Genomic DNA, 27,983 nt, shown 5'->3' with positions numbered 1-27,983 from the left:
GAACTGAAAGTCTTCCATGTCTGGGCAGTGGCTTTTTGTGGAACATGGTGTGAAAAGAACTTGAATTTCTGTTGCTCATTTCATTCTGCTTTTGTGGCAATACTCTTGGCTCTGGTTTACTGAAGAGTAAAACTAATTTACAGCAGCCATCCAGTCTGTAACAGCTGGACATTCTGCACTGGGGAGGGGCCAACCTCTGACATGACACTTTAACCCAGTTTCAAAACTGGGATCCAATTTGCAGTACAAATTTGACAAATGTTTTAACAACGTAATAGGATCCTCTGAAATGGATGCATTTAGTTAATGTAGTCAGGCTCTTGACTTGTTCCCTTTCTTTGGACCCAAATGTATCAGAATGTGCTTGATTGTTTGCCTGTGTAGCCTGCTGTGAAATAGCCTAGGCTGAAGTGTCCAGTGACAGTTTACAAGTTACAAAGACAGCTTTTTGGCCATTGACCCTCCGCAGGAATCTGTAAGCTTTGTTTTGTAGATGTCTCTTTATCTAGGGAAATTGCATCTAAGAGAAGAGGTGCTGGATTGCTTTGTCCCTCATTGTTAAAGATGACTTCTAAAGAATTTTTACTGCTTGATTCATACTTTTCCTTCAGGGTACATTAAGAAAACATGGGGTTTACTGAGATTCTTCTCCTTCCCCCCATGCTTACATGCCCTTGTTTGCTTTACTTTTGACTGTGTAGTTTTTGAGAGTATTTGGAAGGCTGTGGATGTTTAACACCTTAATTGAAAAAGACATGGCTCAATCATTAAGAGACTTTATCTTTAAAAAAATCAAGAAGGGTAAAAATCCCTTATTTCAACTTATACTCTTGGATCTTTTGATATTACTGTTTTGTTAACTTTTTAGCTGTGGTCTTCCAACTTAGGGGCAATTCAAAAATCTACTTAAAACATACAGAATTCTTTCTTCTCTCTTCTGCTTTGTTCTGTGCATAATGAAGAAAGCAGCCACCCAGTTGATACCCCATGTAGCTAATCCTTGACCCAGCATGGATTAGCTAGGCCATGTCTAATGGGTGAAATTCAGCAACAGTCTAACTAATGTGATACAGCACTTAGTCCTTCTCTGTCTTCCTCTTCCCTTTCCCCCTTACCCAAACTGTATCCTCCCATCTCCTGCCTTGTATTGACACTGATATTTGCCTAATTTTCCCAGGAGGTGGGTCAGGGTGCCAAACTGGCAGACAGTGAAATAAGAAGAAAAAAATCTGCCTATTTATTACTTTGAATCAGGTCGCTGTGGATGAAGTCAAATGACCACCGGTACTGGTGCTAGGGAGGGATGGCTTGGGCAAGGATAGGTTCATGCCAGTATCACCAGAGAGTAATTAAAGTAAATCAAATAATTTAACCTTGCTGAATGCTGTTGCTGTGACATCATTTGGGGGGGGGGGAAGCTACTTGTGATAGAACCTCTCTAGCAGAGAGGGGAGTGAAAGGAAGATGACATTTTTCACTCTTCTTTCAAATACCGGATATAGGTGGAAAGAAATAGCTTTGAAAGGATGATTCCAGTGCTGCTTACAGGAGGAACATACTGGGAAGAATTGAATGCTGGAGAGACTTGTTTGCTTAGGGATAGTGGGAGGCAGTCTGATCACCCATGACTGTGTTTTGTCTAAAGAGGGGAGTCACAGATCTCCTTAAGGATAGGGTTTGTAGTTAAATCTCAGTGCTTTCTTAGCTTTGCTACCATGTAGTGCTTGTTTAGCTTAGGTAGAAAACCAGTCCCTGTGCCAGTTGAATTCTGGAAGCTTAAGAGGGCTGTATCACTTATCCTGAGAAAAGCTTGTAAGCCATTCCAAGCTCTTGTTAGAATATCCAGGAATATGTTGCAAAGAACAGTAGCATCATCATGTAATGCTTAGTAAGTTTATTTTACTCCCCAAGCGGATGAGGAAAGAGTAAGTATTTAAATGTCCTTAAATATGCTGTGTGACTGTGGATATTGACTCCTGTGCCATGGCATAACAGCAGGGAACTACTGAAATAGTTTTATTTTCTCCTGTTTCTGTTTTCAGAAATAAGATGGAGCCTGAAACTGGCACTGACTCTTCTTGCTGTGGGGATGACAGCTCCTGAATTGGGGTAGGGTGAGCAGTTGAGTGATGATCATGTGGGCCCTTGTAGGTTGTGTGGTGGCAGCAGCATATAGAGTCAACAGACTAATGGAATACTGTCTTTGTTATGGGCTGTTGGGAACTTACCATAGTGTTGAACTGATAAGTTCTGTCTAAAAGCTGGCTTAGCCTTTAGAAGTTCTGTATTTAAACAACAACAACAAAAAAAAAACCCAACCCCAAAACAAGCATCAAACTCTGTGGATGCTTTTCTCAGCTGATTTAAAACACAGCAGGAACTCACTGGATGGTCTAGATGCTGATGTCCTTACTATATCTAAAATCATTAAGTAGAGTTTAGGTTGTACGTGGCGACTTTCTTTCTCAATGACAGCTAATTTTAATGAAAGCTTATCAGTTGTTGCATGCTGCAAAAAAGTTGAAGGCCTTAAATTTAAGATTAATATTTTAATTGAAATATAAAGCAGTCTCTTCCAAAACGCAAGTGTTCTATACCCTTCCAATTTCCAGTTTTAGATTTCATTAACTGCCTAGTCTTAGAGACAGAATGGGGCAGTAGGCCTCTCTACAGTGTTTTAACTGTGACCTTCTAGTCAGAGGCTACTGACCATGTGTAGACTTCCTATCTTAGGAAAAAGTCATCCTAGGCATTTGAACCGTTCAGTGAACTATGGACTCGTAGAAAATTCTTTAACAGAAATTAAAGACCATCTCTGCTCTTCCCATTCATAATTTCAGAGTGCTTTCTTCCTGCTTTCTTTCATGAACAAATAGTTTGGGCTATTAGCAGTTTTCTGTTGGCAGCTCCTTGTTACATTCAGGTACATATTTTTTGCTGTTGCAGTCCACTTAAAGGGTCTAAAATCTTTGGATTATCTCTCAGCTAGCTTACTTTGCATGCTCATTAGGGCAAGCAGATTTAGCACTGAAATGATCCTGTACAAATGACAACATGGAAACTTCTTAGTTTGTTGAGCAAATCCACTGTAAATTCAAGACACAATGAATTTTACTTATGCAGAGTTCTGAAGTTCATCTGTACTGCTGAATGAAAATTAATTTGCTGGAGATGAAATGTCTTCTCTTTTTTTTTAATCTTAGTGATTGCTTGGCAACTGCTAGTCAAATAAATCTTCAAGGCCTATTTTGAGAAGTCTTTTGGCATTCTTGTATCTTCTTGTATTAGAAGAATCTTTCACAAGCATTTTGGCCTTGTATGAGTCCAAATGTGGTTAAGCCTGTTGTGTTGACTCCATGTCTCTTTGTCTTTGAGTATCACTCCCACAGTGTCATGGATTTAGGTGATATAAGGACATGCTCTTAGGCAATATGGCAGTTAGGGCAGTATGCAGGGGCAGCTCTATTGCTTCAAGCTAGTAGAAAGAAAAACCAGTAAAACCTGCTGCTAAATGGCTAATGCAAACTGATCAGTCTGTGGAATTAACTATTATGTACCTGTTCGAAATGTTGTAAACAAACGTATGTGGAATATCAGATAGGGTGTGTGTGTGTGTGTGTGTGTAACTGTTTACAAACAGCTGCTTTGCTAACTTGGCCTTCTTTCTTGGCTATAGCTACAGCTTCAAATTGGGTACAATGTACTGTACTGAAATTAGTCTTTGTAAGTCACCTTTTAAAATGAGATGCCCAATTAATTTCATTTAAAAGTGTAGTTCTTGTTGCATACTCTTTTCAGATCAGTTTTGCCAAACTGCAATGTGACAAAGTCCTCATGTTTCTTGCACACAAAAAGAATTGTGAATCGGCTGCTTTAAGTATGACAAAGGCAAGATTTCGGTTGTTCAGTTGCTTGCTGATTATTTGTTCTTGGTCTTAAAATCCTCTTGCTCAACCTAACTTCTTCATTGGGCTTCTTGTGTAGCTTTGTTATCCCTTGGCTTAATTCTCATGGGATGATAATTTTGATGCTCTTGTGTTTACCAAGTGAACAGCTGTGACCATTTTAGATGTTACATTTCTGATGGAGGCTACTGCCTGTGTATCTGAGTTAGCAGAAAGGTGGACGCACCGTCTGCTCTGCTGGCATATTGTAAATCTACCTTCTTGGATGATGAAAGCAGTATGTCGTACTGAACTTGGGCAAATCATGTATGATTTAGTTTTGCCAAGTCTGTTACCTGCTTATTAACACCTCTCTCCACTGAAGATTGCCAGGCAGCTGAGGGGATGTAACATTAAAACTGCTACAGCAAAATTAGCTATAGCGTATTTGACAGAGCTCAAAATTATCATGTGGTCATCATTTGTAAATGAAGTTAATTCATTAAAGGAAGGGGTACTTTATTTGTGGGCTTTTGGGGGGTAATATTTTATTACAAGATTGTCATAATGTAGGATGGTAAAATAAAAATATAAAATGGGGATTTGATATTGGCAAAGTTCTGCATCTTTTTTTGGGTACTAAGATTCCAATCTAATTATGCACTCTGGCAAGTTAAAACCCTGTTAGGTGGGTTATCTTATTGCTACTTGTTAGTCATATTTAAGTGCTTAATGCTACAATAATAAAATGTTAGGAAGCGTTTAGTACAAAACAAACAGATTCTCATTCGAAGTGATTCTGCCATCTCACTTGAGTGCTAACTCCTTCCGGTTGTTTCTGGCATTCTGGTTATGATGTCTCCCAGGTGTAAAAGTATGTCTTGACTGGATGTTGAAGTGACCATCACACAGGGATGTACAGGAGAAATTGGTAACCAATAATACTCTTGGATTAGGGCTCAGATTGACAGGTTGCCATCAATTATTTTTCTGGAAGTTTAATTAATCTTTAACATCCTGAGTTAAATTTACCCCAAATCCTTTTTGCAGTGTTATAAGTGCAAAATTTAGTTACTCTTCTTCTGAGAAGGTAACATGGCTTTATGGTTTTCTGGGGGAATTATGTATTTCTGATTGCCGTGACAGAAAGCATGGCATTTAAATCTGTCTGGTCTAGTTTCTTTTACAAGTAAAGGTACAGACCCATTGCTAATAGTATTTTGGACATGTTAGTTTAAGCAAGGGAGTCAACATAACCATTGCGAGTACTGCTGCCCTCTTTGCAACCTGTCTGAAGTAGGTTGCTGCTTGAGTTCTCCTTGCTTACTATTGCTCCTGCAGCCGCACCAGTGCGTAATGTTTTAATGAAATCTAGCCCAGTCAATTTGAAATGAGTCTTGTACCCACAAAAAATTGAGGATTGTAGAATGCCTGTGATAAATAGTTTACTTTTAAATGGTATTAACATTACAGCATTTGCAACATTGTAAAAAAAAAAAAATTATAAAACACCCTTGTGCTTTTGTGAATTTATTGTTGTGCTGGAGTTCACTTTGTCACCTTTCAAAGACAGATGTTTAACTTGTGTTAGGATACAAAAGCATTAGTGGTCATGAGATGAGAACTCATTGTCCAGCAATGTAAAAGCCTATACAGATAGTCCTGTGGGAGTTTGGGCATACATAAAGGCAATCTTGGCTATTTCTAAACAGCTAGTCCTAGCTGTTTAGTAGCTTTTAGACATACTTTTCTTCTAGCCAACTCTTGTAATCTTCTTTTTAACTTTGGTTTAGTTATATAAACTGTTTGTCTTTCAGAGCCAACGTATTATCAGCCAAGCCGAAGCCACAAGAGGAAGCAAGAGTATTTGAGAAGGCTCCCGGCATCTCATGAATGAACTAACGGAACTCGATAATGCTGGTTCTCCAGAGCCAGGTCTACGGCTCAGGAAAGGACACATGCCTAGCACTGCAACACAGTCAGATATTGAAGAGGACAGCTCTGAGCAGAGGTTTCTTCTAGTGGAGCCACCTCTGTCTTCTGACCAGGAAAATGTAAGTTATGATCATCTGTTAAGTTTGCTGGGATAAATGAAATTTAAGTGCTTCAGTGCTTGAAATAAGTTCCAGAAATGTGAACCAAGAGCCTGCAACCATTTTGCATCTATGGCTAAATAATTATAATAAAACCACAAAATTGTCAGAAATATTCAGTTAAATATATGGGAACTTGGGTGGCAAGACTGGGCATAAGTGTAACCTTACCAGCTTTGTGTTTTGTATTTCCTCCCTAAAGAAATGGAGTTTGTACTGTCATTCTTCTCTGTGGAGACAGTGTTCATATCAAGCTTTTTGTGCTCTAGCTGCCAATTAGGTATAAGTGGAAGGAGAAGATACGCTGACTATGGTTTGAATATAATCTGAACCTTGCCTGGTTGCTATTCTCTTGGAGAGCAGGAGAGAAAAATCTGCTTACTAACATTACTAGCAGAAGAATGACCATACTGGGTTAGACTAAATATCATTGCTCAATATCCTATCTCTGATAGTAGCCAATAACAGACTTGTAAGGAAGATTATAAGGACAGGGAATCATGTTGTGTTACTTCCCTAGGATCTCTCCCAGCCTTTAGCAATTGGTGGTTCAGGGATTTCCTGAGCCAGTGGCATTGTTTCTGAATTTTTGCTGCATGAGTGTTTGTAAACCTCAGCAGCCACAATATCCTGCGGAAGGGCATTCCACGACTTAATTAGGTGTTGTATAAAAGTAATGTCCAAGCATTGGACAAACGTACCCTCTAGTTGGAGAATTTCAGAACTGTAATTAATGCTTCTGCCAGGATATATACAGATGGATATCAGCACAGTTAAGTGGAAGAGGCATTCAGCTTAGACTCACCATTACAGTAAACTCATTAAGCCATGATAAATGTATCAGCTTAGTTAAACAGCTCTGTGTTCTTAGCCAGCAGCAAAAACACGCTGATACTATGTAGCATAGCCTTCAGTGCAGAAGAGTAGGACTGTTGCTGTAACTGCGTTTGCCACAGGTTCTGGGTGTGTGCATGGACCATTACTATAGCTCAGCTAACACAATAGCCTTTGGTAAGCTGTCTTAACTTTATTTGTTTGAGCCCTTACTGAATTTAGCTTCAAGTGTCCTTGTAATGAGAAGTCAAAACAGGTATTCATGGCTAAGAAGCCAAGTCGATGGAAGTTGTACGCAGCTATGAGCTTCTACAGGACGTTCTCAGCACCATAATAGGAAATGCATTCAGTCTCTTTCTTTGCATTATGTGGAAAGTCCTAATGTGTGTGTATAACTTGTGCAAAGTGTTAGTGGCTGAATCTGCAAAGGTCAGATAAAAGTTTGAGTTGCACTAGCAGATAGTTTTAACATATGTACATTTAATCTGACAATGTGTTTGGTGTCATCTATTTTAAAGGGCTTTCTCTGCCCTATGTGGCTTCCTGTTTTCTTGACTTTTTTTTCAGCCTAATCTTTATTCCTGTATCTTCTTTATGTTTTCTTGGTTTTAATACTGTGGTATTATTAGTTTTTCCCCTCTTAAGAAATTGGATGCTTGATGCCTCAGATGGAGCATCCCAAAACTCTGTGCTGTCAAATGCACTAATGTTAGCTTGCCAAATGGCCTTTATTTTTGTGACATACTGCAGTATTCTAAATAATCTGGAAAACACATTACGCTATATGTCTTCCTCTGTCTTGTATAAGTCTGAGCACATCTGTTACTCAAATACATTGACATGCAAGCTAGGATTTACTCTCTGCTCTACTGTACATTATGGTTATGTGAAACACTCTCAGTAGAAATGACTTATTAGTTCAAAAGCATGATTTTCCTCTGGTCTTGAAGAGGCTCTTATTAGATAACGGTAATGCAAGGTTATTGCTGTTCTGTAGGTGGAAATAGTACCCAGGCATACAGGCTAAATATAGCCTTATAAAAGGACTTAAGTGGTGCCCACTGTATTAGTAATTTATTAGTCAAATGCAACCTCTTTGAAGCAAAAAGTAACAACCCAGGAACTTATATGTTGGAGAAGCAAAGTGGATAAGAGCTGTGAAATGTCTTCATCAGAACATCCATGATAGTCTAATAAGCTTTTTAGATGCTTCTGCTTATGACAAGCTAATGGTATTGACTTTCTTGAATATCATCATGTAAAGGTATCCTAATAGTTATGATACTTCCATAAAACTTATTGGGCTTAAGGCTTGAGGCATTAGTGTAAAAGCTTGTATTTTTGTCCTGTGATAAAATTACATTGTTCTTTTTTCATGGTGCCTGCATACAAATATTTGATCATACTAACTTATTTATATCCTTGCAACTTTTTTTAATATATCAAATCTGCCCCAAACTTTCCTTCATGAGATTCCTTTTCCTCTGCCTACTTGTGTATTGACTTCCTACTTCTCTTGTAGGAGGTACCTGTCTGATTTTGTGGTGGGAAGAAGATTGGGCAAGTTGCATAATCTTTTCTTCCTTTTTACAACTTTAAATTTTTTCCTTTTTCTGGGTTACCTGTTATGTGCTGGCAAAGCACTTTTAAGCAGGTGTTTCTCTCCTGTAGCATGCTGGATTATCTGGCCTTCCTGACAGCATCTTTTCTCCTTTTCTAGTGTCTCAACTGCTTTTGTAATTCAGGCAGTGTCATAGCTCCTAAAGAAATCCCTCTTATTGTGGCTTTGTTAAGCTGATACAAACAAATGCCTGTGACTTTTTGTAACCTGATGAATGGGTTCTTTATGCTGCCCTAAAAACCTGTGCTTGACTCTTTCCTTTTCTACTTTAATCTGTCAGTGACAGGAGGTGAACAAAAGAACCATTTTCTTTGCCTTTATTCCAACCATCAGACTCATGTTCTTGAATTGTGTTTCCTTTTTTGTAGTTGAGCTGCACTGTGCAGTTGGCCTTTCTGTGCCACACAAGACTCCATGAAGTGGGGGCCTGTTGGTCTGAAGGGTTTGATACCCTGTAGCAGGGGTTTGGGAGGAGGTATGCATAGTGCTCAAGTCATCTGAGTGGATAGAAGAAAACTTGGCAAATATTCAGCTGGATCACTTCTCAGGGGGCATGGGCTTTCACTTCAGGTGGAACTTGACCTCTGACAAACTTCTTGCTACTTGCATGCAGCTAGAGTCTTTTCAGGGCATAAATACCAAAATAGCTTGAAGGAGGGGGAGAGAAGGGCATAACAGACTTCCAGATATAAAAGTGTAAGAATAATTGGAAGGTGAGTAAATCACTCAGGGTTCTTAGCTGGGATCATAGAACTTGCTCAAAGCCTTTTCTGTTACAGAACTGTGCGTGTATTATCTATATGGACTACAAAAACAGCTTTCACAAAAATGTGCATGTAAATTTATGGAACAGTTGACTTGTCTCTATGGTGGATGCTGTTTGAATGAAAAATACTCAGTTAACATCTTGCAGGTCAAAGCTTGAAATTTAAGCCTTAAAAGTAGTCTCCCTGGAACTGATATTTGGAAATTCTGACTGTCTTTTTAACTTTTTTCCTTTTTATAGATCTACTTGCAAGCTTCTTGCCAGTTTGAAACCATTAAGCTTTATTCCATCTAGCATTTTACTAATGGTAGTTGGACTTTTGGTTAAAAACTTGCTTCTGCATTTGCCTTCCTCCTGCATTGCATTATAGACTTTGGTTGAGATTACCTTAGGAGTGGGTGTGGGAGAGGCCTGGCATAACAGAATTTGAGGTCTCATCAAAACATGTTTGCTTTTGTTTAAGCAGATTATATTCAAACTTTCTCAATCCCTAGATTTCTGTATCTGCTCTTACATTCCTCTATTTTTTCATTTCTTAGGAAAGAATGTTATTTCTTTGAAAGCAGGTGAATTGGCCTTTTTCCTTCAGGTCAAAAAAATCTTAACATCTGAATTTCTCCTTCATTTGCTGTTCTAGGCACTGGAAGTAGTGCATATTTGTTCTCAGACTACTAATTGCTGAAGCAAGTGCTTATCTTTCCCTATAATACGCCTTTTCTTGCACAGAAACATCTGTGGATATACAGAAGAGAATATCTGAATACTCCCGTTTAAACAGTATGAAGACACATGATGCGTCTATGGAGATGGTTTCCAGGCTCAACAGGCTTCAGTTGGTCAGATGCTGCCTGGTCATCCTTAACTGACAAAGACGCTAATGTGCCTAGTTTATTAACAGGCTTTTAGAGCTTGAATGTCTGTAGAAAAGAAAGAGCTTGGTGACCTAGTCAACCGTGAGTAGACAGTCTTCTGCCCAGAAGTCTGGTAACGTGGGAAAGGGCTGTGTCTGTCTCTGCCCTGTCTCCCAGAAAGCTCCTGGGAATTAGCAAGAAAGTTGCAGTAGGTTATGGCTTCTTGAGTTGCAGCTGGGTTTGACTGTCTCCATTTAAGTCTGGAAGCCATGTGAGAGGGGATGTGTTGGTACTCTGAGTTTGTTGCCTGCCAGCTGGTTTTGTAACCATTCCTTGCTGTGCTGTGTGGTGAAGCCAGGAGAGGGAGGGAGTGGTTTTGTTTAAAATTCACTGGTACAACTGTTTTCCTGGACAAAGGTTAGATTCCACAGTTCTTTTCTGTTGTTCTTATGGAGATCATATCTGCCTGATTTGGGCAGCAATGGGAAGGAAGTGACAGCCTTTCAGTCAGGGTGATATAGAATTGTACCAATGGGTTAACTTGCATCTTCCTCCAACTCTTTTAAATTGCCTGACTTTGCTCTTATGTGAAGTTCAGCAATATTCTTTCTTTTCTCTCTCTCTCTCTCTCTCTCTCTTTCTCTCTTTTTTGTTTTTTTTGTGAGCACTTTTTTTCACAAGCCCAGAGCATTCTTTTTTCTTTGTTTTTTGCTGTCAGGATTAACAATGACAGAGAAAATGGCATGTGAAAATCTTCTGTGGCAGATGTAACTTACAGGCCTTTCTCCGAAGAGGGTACTGATGAGCACATACGGGCACTGAGGCCTTTGGTCTTTATCAAGTACTGAACATTGACAGAAAATCAGTAGTTGCTGCTGCTCAGATTCAACAAACCCTTTTCATCTGAAGACTTTTAACAAGGCAGCTAGTTCTAAAGGGTGTATTAGCAAGGTTGCTGAAGCCAAAATGTGACTTTCCTATGACTGTTTGCTAAACAAATGTTGAATGTTAGTGCTTGTTTCTTTAATGAGTGCCAGCAAGCAATCACCCATAACGAGTTGTATAAAACTGTTTCCAAGTGATGTATTAAATGGAGTGTAGCTTTTATAAAAAGGTGACCTACAAAGGAAAAATACTAAACTCCAAGAACCTTAAAGCACTTAACATTTTGACCAATAGGCTGCAAGGGTCTTTGGCACAGCACTAATAGAAGATTACTTTTTTTTCTTTTTTGGTCCCATGACAGCAAAAACAGCTTTGTGCACCTTTGTGCTTAAAGGATGGATGTAGTTAGCCTTTTGGCAACTGTGGTGTCTCTACATTTACAACCCTGTCAGATTAAGAGAGAATGTAAACTCTAAATAGCAAAGCTGTTTTAAAGTAACTTGGTATGTACAAGAGTTAAGGGAAGTCAGGGAAAGTCTTTAGGTGCTGTGCTTTTCCAGTTGATTGCTTATAACCCAAAGAACATAAGCTGAAGAAATTCTGAAAAATGTGCAACAGGCTTTTAGCAGAAATTGCATGGCACTGCCTGCCACTCCTTTCCCTTTACGAAAGACCAGTTGGTAAAAGGTCAGTTGACAGAATGGGCACACTGAAGTTGCTGAAAAAAGCAATCTGGCTAGTTGAAAAGGATGTTACAGGACTGTGAATAGAAAAGTAGCATTTTTATATAAAAGTCTTGAACATATCTTGGCCGTTTTGCTGAATGCTCTCGGGTTGCTGAATCTGGCAGGCTGCCCCAAGAAACATTAAATGACTTGAATGTCATGTTAAACACTATTAATCATTCATCTAATGTGATCAAGATAAACAGAGCAAGAACTCCAAGTTCATGTCTAGACTTTGTGACTTCAGTTTAATATAGGGGATAACAGTGGTATTGTAAATGAGGCAACATATGTTTTCTAACTTCTATTTTAAAAAGAGTTGTATATAAGTACTGAGTTGTATAATATCCCATGACTCAGGGTTAATCAAGACATTACTTTTTCTGAACAGTCCTGCCTGTGATACAAAGGTGTTTTCATACTGAGGCAAAGTTCTTTCTGGACATGGATCAAGAGGAGAATGAGAGAACATCTGTCAGCAGCTGAAGGAAGCAACGAGAACTTTAAAACAGATTCAGACTGAATCATGCTTTGAAAATTTCCATGACAGTAGCTTTAGGGCATCAGTGACATCTTGATAGTGATTTGGCATCACAAAGTTGAGCTTTGAGATGTGGGATTTTCTCAACGCCAGAAGTTAATACCATGTAGGTATGTGCACTGTGAGTTAGACCCTTGAGTAATTGAATGATGACTTTGCCCAAAAGGGAGCCTTATAGGCGAGTTCTGCCCTTTCCTGGGTTTAGGTGACTCGTATTACAGTTACTAGTGGTTACTAGTTAACACATGCCCTTCTGGTCCTGCTTCAAATACCATACAACCAATGGAAGTTACGGAATTTCTGAAAGAGCAGTCCTGAAAGCTGCTGAAAGTTTTGAGAATACAGCAGCCCATGGAAGTGTGTATTACTTTAACTTTCCTTAATCCATGCCTGCTAGGGTTCTTAGGCTCCTTTCTAGCTGGCTGACATTGCAAAAAGGGAGACTGGAGGTCATTTGGCATCCAGCTGATGTGTACCTAAAGGAAGCTTGTTTTTGAAAATGGTCCACAGAAAGTAGTCTGCAACAGAGCTCAGTAAAACAGGTGCTGATGCTCTCTTTGTTTCTAGCTTATGCTCCTTAAATCTCTTGGTGATCTGATTCAACTTGAATATGTAAAGGGAAGCTGAGACAGCAAAAATGTAAGTAACTTCAGCCAGATTAGCGGGTTGGATCAGCTAATCAATCCAAGGGTCAGAGTGCCAGAAGCAGTATGACAAAAGATAGGGGTGAGGAAGACAGGACCACTTTTGGTACAGTAAGCTTTATAGGTTGCTTTATTAAGTATGATTTCTGTTTCAGTTTGCACATTGTAATGAACACAACACAGGTAGATGAATATTTTCTGGTGAAATGGCAGTCTAAAGCAATGAACAGCAGCTTCTTTGTTGCCTGTACAAGATCATAATCATGTGCAAACTCGAAGTAAGCTTTCTCTAAACCTTTAAACTGACTTGAAGGAACTACACTTGTAGCTTTTGAAGTCCAAATAATACAGCTTTCTCAGAAGTGGGCAAAGAGTTTCTGAAATCTCGTTCTACTATTGTGGCTTGACTTCTGGCAGGCTTTTCCCTAGTAACTGTATTAATAAACAGTATACATGCTAAGAGACTTGAAAGTGATCACACAGATGTTAACCTGTTTGAGAAGGATAAGCTGTTGTAGTAGACAAGTGTATTGAATTTACTAGAGCAAGTTTTGTTGTAGTTTTGTTGCTTGTCGCAAGCTTTTTTGCTATGTGATCTGATTTTTTTTTTTTTTTTTTTTTTTTTGGATGGCATTCAGGCAACAAATTCTTATATTAAGTGTAAACACATTCAATGGCTTCTGTGCCATTGCTATAGAAGAATGAGATTTTAATGTTAAAATAAACTTACTAAAACCAGAATATGTAGGACAGTGTGCAATTGGGCTCTTACAGAAAGGTTTCTTGCTCTTGTTTGCTCCACTGCTTTAAGTCATGGTTTTATCACTGAGCCTTTTTCATCCCCACCAAAGGATTCTCTGAAATTCCTTTTTAGAACAAGATCTATCTCTGGAAGTGTATTGCCTGGAATCCTGGACAAAAAGATGTAAACAAGTCTGCTTTCTTTTACCTTCTTGTCTATCGTTACTGTCACAGAAGGATCTGGAAAAACTTCCCAAAATAAAATGCATATGCTTAAACCAGTAGAACTATCTTCTTCTAACTATTGTCACTTGTCCTTCAAGTTTAGTTTATTTTCTGGTATGATTTATTCAATTCAGGATGCATTTATACATCTGTTCCGTATTTTATATATCGTTAGGTATCCATGCTTTTGTTGGTAGTTTTTGCATTTTATGAATCTGCAAAGGCGGTAAGTTGAAAATTGGAAGGATTAAGTTTCCACAGAATTAGGTATCCAGCCCCTCTAGGGTGTAAGTATGTAGGAGCCAGGATTTCTGATTTGTGTGAAAGACTGGCTCTAGCCATTGCTACATATGTGCAGCAGAAGAATGGCAGATGATGATGATCTAAGTTTGCTTGTTGCAAGTGAATGAGGGGTTTCATTTCAAAATCAAGTATTTCTAAATGCCCTAAGGACTTCTCAGAATTATTTATTCAAAGTTTTAGATGGGGGGAGAAAAAGCAGTTGAGTAAATCAGACAACACAAAAGAGCATCTGAAATATTAGTTGAGTGGAAATCCTTTGAGCCAACAGTCTGGAAAGTACAAAGGCAAAAACTACTTCTGGAAGTACTTGGTTCAGGATGTAGGATACTGCATTAAAAGTGGGAGTATTTGAGTTTTGTTCTGGGCTCTCATTTCTTGCACTGTCATAGACAAGTGGAACTATTTCCCCTCTGTTTCCCCAGAATGGGCAGAATTTAGAAATAGTTGAAAACGGATCCTAAAGCACATGGTTGCTTATGTTGTTATATTCTAGAAGTATTTTTGAATTACTGGTGTAATCAACCAAAGAAGAGAGAATATGGTGATCCAAAGATAAAAAGGAACTTGTCACAGTGGAAACTTTACAATAACAATATGCCTTCTGAACAGAAAAGTGGTAGCTTTTTTTCTTCAGTGATTTTCTGAAGAATTTGAAGCTGAGTAGGCTCCTTCAGGTTTCCAAATGAAAAATGGTATTGGTGTTGCACTACAACTATATATTTCCAGCTTCCAACAGGCATAGTTTACTGTTCTTTAATGGGATATCAGAGGAAGGAGTTGAGAGAGGACAGATGTTCCAGCATGGACCTCCTTTTTCCTCCTTAGCAGGAGCTTTAGTTTTTTCCTTGAATGCTAATTTTGCAGCTTAATAGCAGGAAGGAGATAGTAAAATCAGTTCCATTTTCTGGCAGTAATCTGGACTGTATATATGATACGAATTCCTTTTATCACTAAAAGAAGCTCAGTAATGATTTGTTTGTAGGCACTTTGCCAAAATGCAAACATTTTGGACTAACTCATAAATAGCAGTGCTCTTCAAGCCCCGTGGTCTGTTCAAATTAAGCCTTCTCATCGTTCTAGAAATGGGAGTATGTGGGGAGAGGGAAATGGTCATTTTCTGGCTTTGAGTCACTGGGCAGACTACAATGAATACAGGCTTTGATTCAGTGAAAGACCTTTTTTCCTTCAGTCTACCCAGTTTTGTGAGCTGATGGTTACTAACTTGACTGCCCCATTCAGCTGGTCATAGTGTGGTGCTGGGGCAAGGGGTGGCTAAAAGGCAGAGCAATGCATCTTATATCAGGTGCTTTGGAACTTAAGTATCAGCTTTGCCTTTCTGTAGGGCATGATCTTGGAAACTGAAGACTTCTTTGATTTGTAAGTGCGTGCAGATTATCATGATGAGTGTCTCATCTAGACCTTAAGTGAATTATAAATAATATTGAAAACTGAGAATCCTAAAGTAGAGATCCATTAGTAGAGGAAGCCAGTAAAATTGATAGTGTGGGAAATATGTCATTAAATGTTTTTGAATGAGAATGAAACCAAATTTATTATACATGTTTATTATACTTTCTAGTCCACAGGACATGCATGTATATTAAAAGAATGTTAAACCTATTAACATATCTGTGTTGCCTGATGCCTTTCTCAATAGAACAAAGATTTAAGGGGACCTCTTCAAAAGCTGAAGTTGCAGGGGGCTACTACAACCCTTGGATGTATAAATAAGTACTAGCACATCATTCCTCCCTCTCCAAAAAAGACTGAAGAATCTAGGTAGTTGACTGTAAATTTGAGGTCTCCTTTTATTTATTAAATAAGAGTTTTAAGGAGCTTTTTCAGATAGCTTATTGATGGAAATAGTTAACAAGGCCTTACTCCTAAGGAGAGAGCTGTAAATGTGGGACACGTAGCAAGATCTGATTTCTGATGCAAAACTCAAACAGGATGTTATTAATTTGAACATTCCTGTTAATTTATTAATAAAGTGTATGAGGTTATATATTAGATTCTCAGTCACTGTAAACTGAATTACTGATAATTAATCTTGATATAAAGTTGTTAACCTTGATATGGGAATAGGAGGAAGAAAGTGTCATGGCTTGTGGTGTGGAGGAGGCCAGTCTGCAAATGGATTGTGGGGTTTTCTTGGTTTGGTCACGAGGTATGTGGCGGCTTTCTGTGTCAAGCTTGAAGGGTGCAAAAGGCTCATTCTCTCCTTTCTTGCTTTCTCAAGCTTGTTTACCTTGGAAGCTGAAGCATTAAATGGAGTTACTGATGGGCTGTGAGCATTGTAGTAAGCAAAGAGGAATATAGACACCTCCCCCACCCCCAGAATCACAGAATGGTCGAGGTTGGAAGGGACCTCTGCAGAACATCTAGTCCACCGTCCCGTCCCCCCCACCCTGCTCAAACAGGGTCACCTAGAGCACATTGCACAGGATTGCATCCAGGTGGGTTTTGAATATCTCCAGAGAAGGAGACTCCACAACCTCTCTGGGCAACCTGTTCCAGTGCTCAGTCACCCTCACAGTGAAGAAGTTTTTCCTCATGTTCAGATGGAAGTGTCTGTGTTTCAGTTTGTGCCCGTTGCCTCGTGTCCTGTCGCTGGGCACCACTGAAAAGAGTCTGGTCCCATCCTCTTGACACCCTCCCTTCAGATACTTATAGACATTAATAGGATCCCCCCATTAGTCTTCTCTTCTCCAGGCTGAACAGGCCCAGCTCTCTCTGCCTTTCCTCACAGGGGAGATGCGCCAGTCCCTTCATCATCTTCGTAGCCCTCTGCTGGACTCTCTCCAGTAGCTCCATGTCTCTCTTGTATTGGGGAGCCCAGAACTGGACACAGCACTCCAGATGCGGCCTCACGAGGGCTGAGTAGAGGGGGAGAATCACCTCCCTCGACCTGCTGGCAACGCTCTGCCTCATGCAACCCAGGAATGCAATCCCCTTTTTTTTTTCTAATGCAAAGATAGAATGTATCGTATGTAGATTACTCACATGGTGTTACTTAAATGGGAAGTCAACATAGTGTAGAAAATTGCCACACCTAGTGACTCTTTCCTATATAATTGCTAGTGATACATATATCAACTGAAAATCCAGACTTTTTTTTTTCTTTTTTCCTCCCCCTCCATTGCTCTCAATAGGCCTTGGGGATATGGATGTTTCTCTTTGAATTTTGTTTAAAACTCTCTGGTGTCTGTTAACTGCTTTCTAACTGGAAGAAGTATCATACTAGTTTTTGGAATATGTTGAAAGTCAAATAGAGATGAATAAATGTCTTTTATCGGATTATGAGGCAAACAGAAGTGTCAGTTAAACAGAATAGAACTCCAGTTTTGAACTGAAATTTGAGATGAAGCAATTATAACTAGGTTGATGGATTCCTGCCCTTGGCTTGCTTTTTCTTACCTTAAAATGCCAGATATATTATAGTGGCATTAAGGCAGAGGTAGTGGCATTGAAACATAAAATAGGAATTAATCTATCCCTAGAGGTGGATAGGCTACAGGCTTTAATGATGAGAACACCACTACTTTCTTCCAAACTTTGGGAAAACAAGTGCAAACTGTATAATACTTTGATATGTGAGTTGTTCTGAGATATCTGAGAATGTAAAATAAATATTAATATCTTTCTTCATTATTTTGGATTCCTTCCTCAGCACAGTACAAGGGAAGAAGACTTCTTTGTTTGTCAGGACCTCAAATAATCATAGTTTTGTATGTTAAATGTTGCCTTTCTCTGTCTATCTTCCTACAAAATATTTTCTCTTTTTTCCCCCTCCTTCTCTCCAGAGTTCTGAGGATAATAACCACAATAATGAATTGCCTCAAGAAGATGAAGGATTTATGGGTATGTCACCTCTTCTACAAGCCCACCATGCTATGGAGAGAATGGAAGAATTTGTATGTAAGGTAAGAGCATGTAAAAAAGAAATGAAAATCTACCCAAGTAGTTTCCTTGTTTAGGAAGTTCAGATGACCAACAAACAGCCACTGCAGTGCTAATGTGGGGAAGAGCAGGTACACACCATCCCTGAATGGGCATCTCTTGTTGTAACCACTAACATTACAGCTTTTTGGGATCCCGGTCTGCCATAAATGAATAAATTGTAAAGCAGGGAACAATAGGGGTTACAAACTGAAGCAGCAACTCTAAAGCTGATCATGCAACTGATGAGCCTCTGAGAAACACCTGTGACTGGGAGGCAGAATAAATGCTTTCTGCCTGCAGCATTTCTGGTTCAAGGCACTTTATTTTACAAGGCCAATTTTTCCCAGGCTTCTTCAGACTTGCAAATATTTTTGCTTTCACAGCACCATTTGTATCCATTGTAGAATTAGCTTTGTCTGTTACTCAAATAGGGGGGGAGAAAAAAGATTCTATAGAAAGTATATTTAAGTAAATCCATTGTAGATTTTGTAAATGTTGTTGACCTTGTCTCAGTTTTTGCTACACTTTGAAGTCATGGTCTCTGGCCCCTCTTTCTTGGTGAAAGAGTTTTGCCCCTTCATACACTTGGTCCTGCTGGTTTTATGAACTATTGTTTGATGTTTTTACAGAGGGACCCTAGTTACTAGGTGTTTGCATAGAAGAAAAAAACAAAAGAAACACACATTCTTCCCCTTTTTAGATGTTTGTAGTGTGGATTATGTAAAATGAATTCCCTTTTGCTGTTCAAAATTCAGATCTTTGGTTCATGAAGTAAACAAGTCAATTTTTTTTGTTGAATGCATTTTTGTTTGGTTTTGGAGCATCCTGTCTTTAACTGGGATGGTTATTCTGATTAGTTTTGTTTTCCTTCTGGAAAAGATTGAGCAGAATTGATTAAAAACACTGTGGATTCTTGATGTTGAAACTGAAATAAGAATGTAGTTTTTAAACTTAGTGTTGCAGGATTCTTCAGGCTGGCTCCTGTATTACTAGCCAGATGGCAAATCCAAGGAACATTGCAGAAACGACACCGGTACATAAAGCACTTCTCTGATGCCCCTCTACTTGGCAATGCTGCTTCTGAAGCCAAACTGAAGATGACATGTATCTTATGTCACTGAAGCAGTGCTAAGAACAGCTGTGCACACTTTTTCATTTGGAATCAGCTGCAAGAATAGATGTGTGCACATGTTTTCTCTCGCCCGTGCTCTCATGCGTGCTCTCTTTCCCTTAAGAAAAAATCTGGCAGAATTGGAGAGTTGTGGATCTGTTGCCTTAACTAATCTGTCATTTCTTGTTCTGGGCATGTGGGAGAATTCCGCCCCCCACCCCTAGGATAAGGGATTGGACACTTCTCACTGAACTCTCTTGCCCCTTCATGCTTTATAGCGTAAATTAGTGCTGATGGGTAGACTAGCTATAGGCTACTTTCTTCAAATAAATGGAAGGGATGATCTGTGAAAATCTGTATAACAGAATGTGCAACAAGATTAGATGCTTTCCCTTCATTAAGCAGTGAAAAGCCTGATAGCTTTCCCATTTAAATGAGATGTTGAAGTATTTCTTTCTGGTGCAGCTCAAGTTCATAATGATACGCTGAGTTGAATAGGGAAGAGTGACTTAAGCATTATATTTCAAGTGTAAAGCCTTTTTCCCAGAGATGTCTCATCGACCCATTTCTCTGTTCACTGCACTCACATGTTAACTTAGCAGTTTTACTAATTTGAATTTTCTGACTTTTGCCATACATTAATGGAACTCAGTTGCCTGTGTTTAACCAAACTCTTCTAACCTCCAGGTGTGGGAGGGCCGATGGAGAGTCATTCCCCATGATGTTCTGCCTGACTGGCTAAAGGACAATGACTACTTGTTGCACGGGCACAGACCACCCATGCCTTCGTTCCGGGCTTGTTTCAAGAGTATCTTCAGAATACACACAGAGACGGGTAACATCTGGACGCATCTTCTAGGTATTTTCAATTTGCTTTAATGGTTATTAGTCTCATGACTCTCTTTGAGAGCAAGATAGGAAGGAGTAGGGGGTAGTAAGCATTATCCTTCCATTAGTAACCTGTTAGATTGACTTGCTGTTCCTCTCAATTTTCTCCCATCAAGGCTGGATGGGACTTTAATTGTGACATTCAACTTCCTGATGGTTAATAAAATACCAATAGATATTCTCTATTCTGAAGTCCTGTAAGTGTTAACTGAATTCACGTGTCTGGCCACAGGTACACGCCTATGTTGCAACTTGTTTGAACGTTATTCAACTTGCAAGGAACTTTGAAGGGAAGGGGGTTTTCTGAGCTTCAGAAAAGACCTATGTCCTTCTCCATTCACATTTTGCAACAGTTTGTTTTGTTTTTGTTTTTTCATAATTTGGGAATGTCCAGCCAATTGTCAGGCGTCTTGCAAAACAAGTAAAAATATAGAGTCCATGCGGGTCTGTATTGCTTCAGTCTGAGACAGAAATGTGGTTGCCTGAATGAAGTAGGGCAGTGCTTTATTCAGTATGAGTGCCATTAGTTGTCATGCAATTCCTGTGTTTAGTACTCCCATACTTTAAAAAAAAAAAAAAAAAAAAAAAAAGCTTTCAGTTTGCATGAACTTGACACCTTTTTGCCTTATTGTTTTTCAGGATGTGTGTTCTTCCTGTGTCTGGGAATCTTCTACATGTTCCGGCCAAACATGTCCTTTGTAGCACCTGTGCAGGAGAAAGTGGTTGTTGGATTGTTCTTTCTGGGAGCCATACTTTGCCTCTCCTTCTCATGGCTCTTCCACACAGTTTATTGCCACTCGGAAGGTGTTTCTCGGCTCTTCTCCAAGTAAGTGTCTAGCAGACAGGGTAGGCCCCATAGGAGACATTTGAGAAAACAGAGTTGGGACTCCTACCTGGAGCCCCAGTGTAGTTCATTAGATGACTGCATGTATTTTGGAACAGAATCAAGTGGAGATTCAAAGCAGTTTCTTCTAGTCATTGTTTGTTGCAGCATGGTTGTTTTTGTGCTGCTGTTTTAGTCTTGAAACTATTCTTTACCACTGTTTGGCAGGCATGTGCATATATATTACTGCTGTAAGTAATATACCTAGAGCTTAGTTACAGGATTTTGAATTTTTAATGTGACTGTCACTCACTTCTGTCATTTCAAATTATTTTGGGTAACTTTGAATCTTAAATTTTCTTACATAAAACAGCTTAACCATGTATATCTAGATGTCTTTTTAGTTTTTTGTTCTTGTTGTTGCCATCGTTGTTATTTTACTAAGCATTCTGCTTTGGCTAGATGCTAAATACCCTGTATTTCCTAAGACTGCTCAACCTAGGATTGTGAAATCTGCAAGGCCATCTCTAAAGTAACCCAGTAATTAAAATCCTCTGCTGAAGATTTAACTTCATCTTCTCTTCCACGAACATTTTGTCAGGGAGTGGTAAAAAGCAGTGGCTGTGGGAATTTCTTTTCTTCACTAGTGTCTAGAAAAACAGCTTGGCTGAAAAATTGTGACGTTATTCCTCAATGGTCACTTAAGCTGATGCCTTCCTGACACGTACTTGTTGGACACAAAAGTGTTTGTGTTGGCTGTGCTCTCATAACATGCTGTGTGCCTTTTTTTGTGTGCTCAGAACGCTGTTTTCTCATTCAAAGGTTTATCTGAGGTTCCTTCAAAAGGTCTTGATCTAAAGGCTGCTATATATTCTTGCTGATGACTGTCCAAAAATGGCCTTACTAGTTGCCTATCAAGGTAATCCGTTACTGTAGTAGGGCATTGGTGGAAATTTGCAGTCAAGGAGTAAGTTGTGATAGTGAGAATAACTTCGTTTTGCACTGATAAGTAGGCCCTTGGTATAAGTACTGGAGAAGAGTGTTGGTATGAGAACTTCCTTAGTTTCATGTTTTAAATCAAATTGATTTTTTTTGTTCCACTCTAGGCTGGATTATTCTGGCATTGCACTTCTCATTATGGGCAGCTTTGTACCATGGCTGTACTACTCCTTCTATTGCAACCCGCAGCCTTGCTTCATCTACTTGATTGTGATTTGTGTCCTGGGCATTGCAGCCATAATTGTCTCACAGTGGGACATGTTTGCAACCCCTCAATACCGGGGTGTAAGGGCAGGTAAGACCTGAAGTTAATTGTTTTGCTGCTTGACTGTCTTCCCTCCTTCCTACTTATCACTTGAAAAAACAGTCCTGGGAAGAGTGTGCGTAATTTTACAGAACGCTAATATTCTTGAATTGGGAACTTGATGAGTGTTCTTTCAGCATTGATTATAGCCTCCTGGATGCACAAATAATGGCTAGCACAAGTCCTGGAAGTGCATTTCTGAAATGGTCAGTGACACATGTAATAGGAAAGATAGTACAGGGTATTTCTGGCATTATCTAGCAGTTTTGCTCTCTGGAAAATTTCTAGCATTATCGAGCAACTCTGCTCTCCAGAAAAGTGCTTGGTGTATGTATGCGTATATTCCTTGAACTGCTTGTTTTGTTTCTATAATACTAGGCTCAGACATTAGCAAATCATCTGAATGATTGAATTAATCTGAATGATTTGTCTACATAAAATACATATTTGAGACAGAGCCCAGCTTTTCTCCTCACGTGATCAAGGGATCCAAAATAGATTTTGCTAGAATCTAAGTGCATAAGCCATATTCTCATATAGGGCAAATGAGCCTCAGATGCTACTCTTCTGTTTCCTAGGATTACTTGTGCACTATAATGGTAAATAATCTCCTTGTTGTCACTCCTTGTTGTCTTGCTCCTGAGAGATTATGGTAAAGTGTGACATAGTTCATGTAGCCTCAGTGCCCTCTACAGTCCAAGAAATGTAACTAGCTCTATGTATATTAAAGCTGGCAGACAGTCATTAAACGAAATGTTTCAGTATCTGCAGGAATGTTTAATCAAGTAACTGGTGTATCAAGGAATTCTCTCTGTATTCTTTAGCTTACTTTCCATTAAAGCTATCCTGGGGACCTCCAGCTTCAACAGTTGTCACCTTTCTGCTACTTTTGCAAACACAGAGTGAGCCCTCCATTGTTTTTATTTTGTTCTTTTTTCCCTTTGTCTCCCTTTACTGCTACTATGTTCAAACCTGACTCTCCCACTTTTTTTTTTTTTTAACCTCCTAGGAGTATTTCTAGGTCTGGGTCTTAGTGGGGTTATTCCCACCCTGCACTTTGTCATCTCTGAGGGGCTCCTGAAGGCAGCCACAATGGGGCAAATAGGCTGGCTGGCACTCATGGCATGCCTGTACATCACTGGTGCTGCACTATATGCTGCCCGCATCCCGGAGAGATTCTTCCCTGGCAAGTGTGATATCTGGGTGAGTGTACAAAATGACTGGGTGAGGAGACCAACATGAAAGACTGCTCCCCTTGAGGCTACAGGATGCTGTGCTGGTGTTTTCTTGCAAATATTGAACTGCTCCACTGGGAGCCTAGGTCTTAAGGGGCCAAACAACTGTGGGTTCTCCAAGCCCAGCTGTTCTGCTGCCTCTCTCATTGAGTTACCACAAGCTGATCTGAGGTAACTGCTGGTGTGCAAACTTACCTCAGCATGTGTACTTGGCAGCTTTAATAGATGGTGGCTTTTACTGATGGGTAAGCAACTAGGCATGTCTGTGTGTGTGTGTGTGTGTGTGTGTGTGAGGATCTTACAAGCCCATGCATTACCTTGGGAATCAATAGCCCATGGTTGCTTCCAGTGTGTTCTCTAGGATCCTCACCATGTCTGGCTCCTCATCTTGTATGTCCAGTGAAAATACTGGATAGAACTGATGAACTTTGGAGGGATCTCTGGTTCTGAAGAAGGGAAGGTGGAGTGGGCGAATGTGATGAGGAAAAGGGTTGTGAAGACTGGGTAGGGGAAACGTGGGGAACGTGAAGAAAGAAATGGGGTGGAATAAGACTAAAGATTAGAGGGGGGTGGGCATTTGGGAAAGATGTCAGGCCACTGTACTTCCATTAGACTAGTTTAAGGCACCTAAAGAAGACTTAAAATGGGGATGGTGCCTGGATTGAGTGGCTTCTGCACAGCACCAATTTGCCAGGTGAAGAAATACCAGAGGCATTATTGTTTAAATGGCCTAACAAAACCTTGTTATGATATTGAGCTAGTCTCCAAAAGCACTGGTGTGCCTCCAACTCTTTTTCCAAGCTTCCCATGGAGCCTGCAATGCACATTTACAGAAATTATTCAAGACCATTGTCCACATTGGTATGTCTTTCCTCAAACAAGAGAATGCTTTGTCATGTAGCTCCCTCATGGCTTTTGTTCTGCTATACTATAATCATTAGCATCCTGAGCATTCATTCAGAACATCTGGTTCTTTCAGGGTTTTAATATAATATCACATTGTTTTTCTGCTCTGTTTCATTGTGACAGAGAAATAAAATAACAATGTTTTGAAAATCTACTTGATAAAACTCATGCCCATGACCAGAGCAGAGTTCATACCCATTCACTGTGTGACATAGCCCCTCTAATCATAAACTGCCAGTGAGTGTTGTGCCCATTAGTTGTTGAGGGACTAATTTAAAAAGTATGCTTTTTAAGCCTTTTGGCCAAAGCTCTAAAATTATCTTCATCTCTCACCAAAGATTTGCTGTAGCAATTGGGTAGCATTTGTTGATTGATCAGGTGATTAAGTTGACTGTGGAAAGGGTTGTGTGGAGAACTTGCTTCTTTCTTTTGCTAATGATAGGAGAGGGATAGGCTCAATACAGGATTTAAATAATTTTGCAGCTTGTGACTTGAGGTACTGCTGTGTGTTATTGTATACTTCAGCTGAATGAAAGGCTTTTTTTTGGAGGCAGGGCATCATTAGAACCCAAAATACCCTGGCTGAACGGAAGTATTTTGTTTTTCACAGTTCCACTCCCATCAGCTGTTTCACGTCTTTGTAGTGGCTGGTGCTTTTGTGCATTTCCACGGAGTTTCGAACCTTCAGGAGTTCCGTTTCACGGTTGGAGGAGGCTGCACAGAGGAAGAGGGAATGCAGTAAAACCAGTGTTCAGCCCAGGATAGTAACCAAAACAATACCGCAAGCGCGGTTGAAGCATACTGGCTAGCAAAATGAATACCTGAGAAGAATCCAAGTTTCAGCTGATGGAGCATGGAGCTTCATGGGGATTCTGACTAACCAAGATAAATTCTATACCTCAAGCAATGGAATGAATCAATTTGAAGACCAGGAAATTCTGAAGCCCTAATTTATTCTTGGGATCTACAGATTGAGCTACAGAGGACCCTTTCCAAATCGGCTTCTGTTCAATGCCATATTTATTTGTAGATGTTGGGAGGGATAGCTTAGCAGTTTCCTTTTTTCTTTTTCTTTCTTTTTTTTTTTTTAATCAAGGTTAAATTTATATCCTCTTGGAGGGTTTGGGATTTAATTTTAGATGCTCTTTTGGGAGAAAAAAGTTGTAAATAAGATTTCTAACTTTCTGTTTAAATAAAATTTATATAAATGTTTTAAACAATGGGTGGGGGGAGAAGGGGTTTTTGTAAAGAATGCAACATGCAAGTACCACACACTGTTTCAATTTTGCACAAAATAAATGACTGCGGGAGGACCAGGTAAAATTCCCAGGAGTGAGGTATGTTGTTCTGCAGATTTTTCCTGGTGGCCAACATGCCCTGGGCAGTGTGGGGTCCTGGCAGCACTTGGAGTAGGTTCAGTATGCGTGCATAAGAGTTGTGAAGGCTGGATTAATCAAGTTGTCATTCAGGTCAGTGTTAACAAGTTTATTTACTCAAGTAACTCGAAAGGTACACCTGAGTCCTGCCCAAGTGTGTGGGACAACTGCCTTCCAAGCTTGCTTGGCCTGTATGGTTTTGGATAATGGAACCTACAGAAAGTTGTTTTGATTCTCACCACACGAATTGGAGCATGATGGGATAACTGTGTATGGAATGGCAAACAGACCGACTCCATCAGTGCCTGTCTACACCCAGAGGCCCCAGCTGAGTACATGGTGGCTGTCTGTGGGTCTGCCTGTTTTGTCTGAAAAAATGATGGTAATGCACTTGTTAAGATAGTTGAGCATGTGAGAGGAAACAGAGATGGGGTTGAGATAGACTGGAAAGAAGAAGCTGTGTGCTGCAAGACTTGGAGTTAGCGGTTACTGCAGACCTCAAGCACATTACCTTCTCATGTGTCCGGCTCCATATGCCAAGGGGGTTTGCAGGTTTTTCTTTTTAAAAGAAAAATTCACAATCAGCCCAATGTAGTTCATTTTGGTGTTTTTTTGTTTTTTGTCTAAGGTCTGCTTCCCATCTGTGCTTTAGCAATGGGATTGCTGGTATTTCTTAAACTCTAGAAGTAGAGTTCAGTTGGATTGCTGTGGAGCAGACACACCTCCTATATAAGGGGAGGCATATACCCTTCTCTTGTTTAAATTGATGTAGCTTGATCTTTGGAGCCCAGTCAGAAACCCGACTGAAGGAGAATCTTTGGAGTTGTTAGATGAAACTCGAACATTTTGTTTGTTATGGCACAGCTATTGCTTGGAGTGTTTAGTTGGAAATTCAGAGCAATTACCTCTTTTGTAGCTGAGTTGAACAGCTCATAAAATGCTTTAGTTCACAAAGCAGGAAGGTAAAGGGGTGTGTGTGTGTGTTTTTTTTTCTTTCCTTTTTTTTTCTTTAAGACTCCTGCAAGTTTAAATTTTCATCCTTCAAGAAAAAAATGTGGCTTGCAAAGATCTTCCAGTACCCTGGATATCGCTGAGTTTTTCAGGGAGTTACTTTGCATAATGGAGTCAAATAGAAGCAGAATGCCTTCCTAAAACTTACTGGATATTAAGACGTCACCCTGAATTGAATCTGTTTAAAGCCTTTGAAAGCAAGGCCAGCTTCAGAAAGAGGTGCTGCAGCGGTGGCTGTAAGCTGGAGGAATGTGTTCTCAGTCGGATCACTACACTGGATGCCAGTAGGCCAGAAGGAGAAGTTTATCATGAGTCTGTGTGGTACTAAAATGAAATAAAAAGCAGTATTAACTGGATGCGAGGACTAATGAGCACTGGCATCCCTGACAAAGATATAAAGAGTTGCCTGACAGGAAATATGCTGTTATCTGAGAAAAGCATGGTACGTATCAGAAGCAGACTTGTCCGTAAGGCACTTTGGGATACCTCTGTATCAGTACCAGCAGAAGTGGCAGTCTGCATCCTGGATCATCCTATGCTCACTCCCTGAAGGGTGATTGTAACCTGGTCCTAACAGCACAGAACTATTACAAAGACACAGTACTCCACCTGCTATTCTTAACCCAGTCAGTCTCTCCCTTTGAGAAGTTTGTGTGTTCCAATAAAAACAACCTAGCTGTGCACTTTTCTGTAGCTCCTGCTGAGAACTCTTCCCAGGTTGGCACCTGAATGCCTTACTCTCAGCAGTTAGAGGCTTGCTTGCTCTGTGTGCAGGTTATTGCCATAGAATAGTTAGGACCTACAGCTTCTTTCCTTCCCCATTAAATAGTGGCCTTGTTCAGTATATTTCTTTTTAAAAATTGCTTACTGTTGGAAGCAATGAAGCACATTCTGGGGTTTTGATGGTTGGGGACTCTGGTGATGGTTCCATATAAGATGGGATCTTATTACTTGCTGTATTCTTAACTTCTGCTAATAAAAGAACCAAATGAATATTGTCTAGCTTGGATCTTTCCATGCTGTGTATAACATTTGAAAGAGTCACTCTTGCTTTCCTCCTTCCCAGTGCTTGCAGTCAACACTTCATAGGTAAAAGGTTTCTGCTCGTCTAGAAACCAAACTGATGCTCAAAGACTTGTTTAGGTAGGGTTGAACTAATGCTTGCTATATGCTTCCTAAAACAGAATCTGGTGGCTGGGGGATCGTGTGACTGAAGTGTTAGTGCTGCTATGTGGCACCTTCTTGATATCTACAAGTCAAGCGAGTACATGCCTA

The 27,983-nt window shown here is 39.8% G+C and overlaps 1 protein-coding gene across 11 annotated transcripts in view; it reads left to right on the top strand.

The window, feature by feature from the left end:
- Nucleotides 1–27,983, top strand: part of ADIPOR2 (adiponectin receptor 2) — a 60,835-nt gene that overhangs the window by 15,848 nt on the left and 17,004 nt on the right. For 6 of the 11 annotated variants that reach the window (XM_067307070.1, XM_067307047.1, XM_067307040.1 and 3 more), the window contains 8 exons: nucleotides 2,043–2,109; nucleotides 5,702–5,938; nucleotides 17,917–18,036; nucleotides 19,854–20,025; nucleotides 20,694–20,880; nucleotides 21,984–22,171; nucleotides 23,190–23,383; nucleotides 24,932–27,710. In XM_067307070.1, coding sequence (XP_067163171.1) covers nucleotides 5,774–5,938; nucleotides 17,917–18,036; nucleotides 19,854–20,025; nucleotides 20,694–20,880; nucleotides 21,984–22,171; nucleotides 23,190–23,383; nucleotides 24,932–25,063 — 1,158 coding nt within the window. In that variant the 5' untranslated portion in view covers nucleotides 2,043–2,109; nucleotides 5,702–5,773 and the 3' untranslated portion in view covers nucleotides 25,064–27,710. Of the gene's footprint in view, nucleotides 1–2,042; nucleotides 2,110–5,701; nucleotides 5,939–17,916; nucleotides 18,037–19,853; nucleotides 20,026–20,693; nucleotides 20,881–21,983; nucleotides 22,172–23,189; nucleotides 23,384–24,931; nucleotides 27,711–27,983 lie in introns of those variants that run through there. The other 5 variants (XM_067307026.1, XM_013947715.2, XM_013947714.2 and 2 more) reach the window with 2 other exon arrangements.

This window comes from Apteryx mantelli, chromosome 1, assembly GCF_036417845.1.
Source record: "Apteryx mantelli isolate bAptMan1 chromosome 1, bAptMan1.hap1, whole genome shotgun sequence".
In the NCBI taxonomy this organism is placed as follows: domain Eukaryota; kingdom Metazoa; phylum Chordata; class Aves; order Apterygiformes; family Apterygidae; genus Apteryx; species Apteryx mantelli.
The sequence above is the reverse complement of the archived record's forward strand: the minus strand, read 5'-3'. Positions and strand labels throughout refer to the sequence as shown.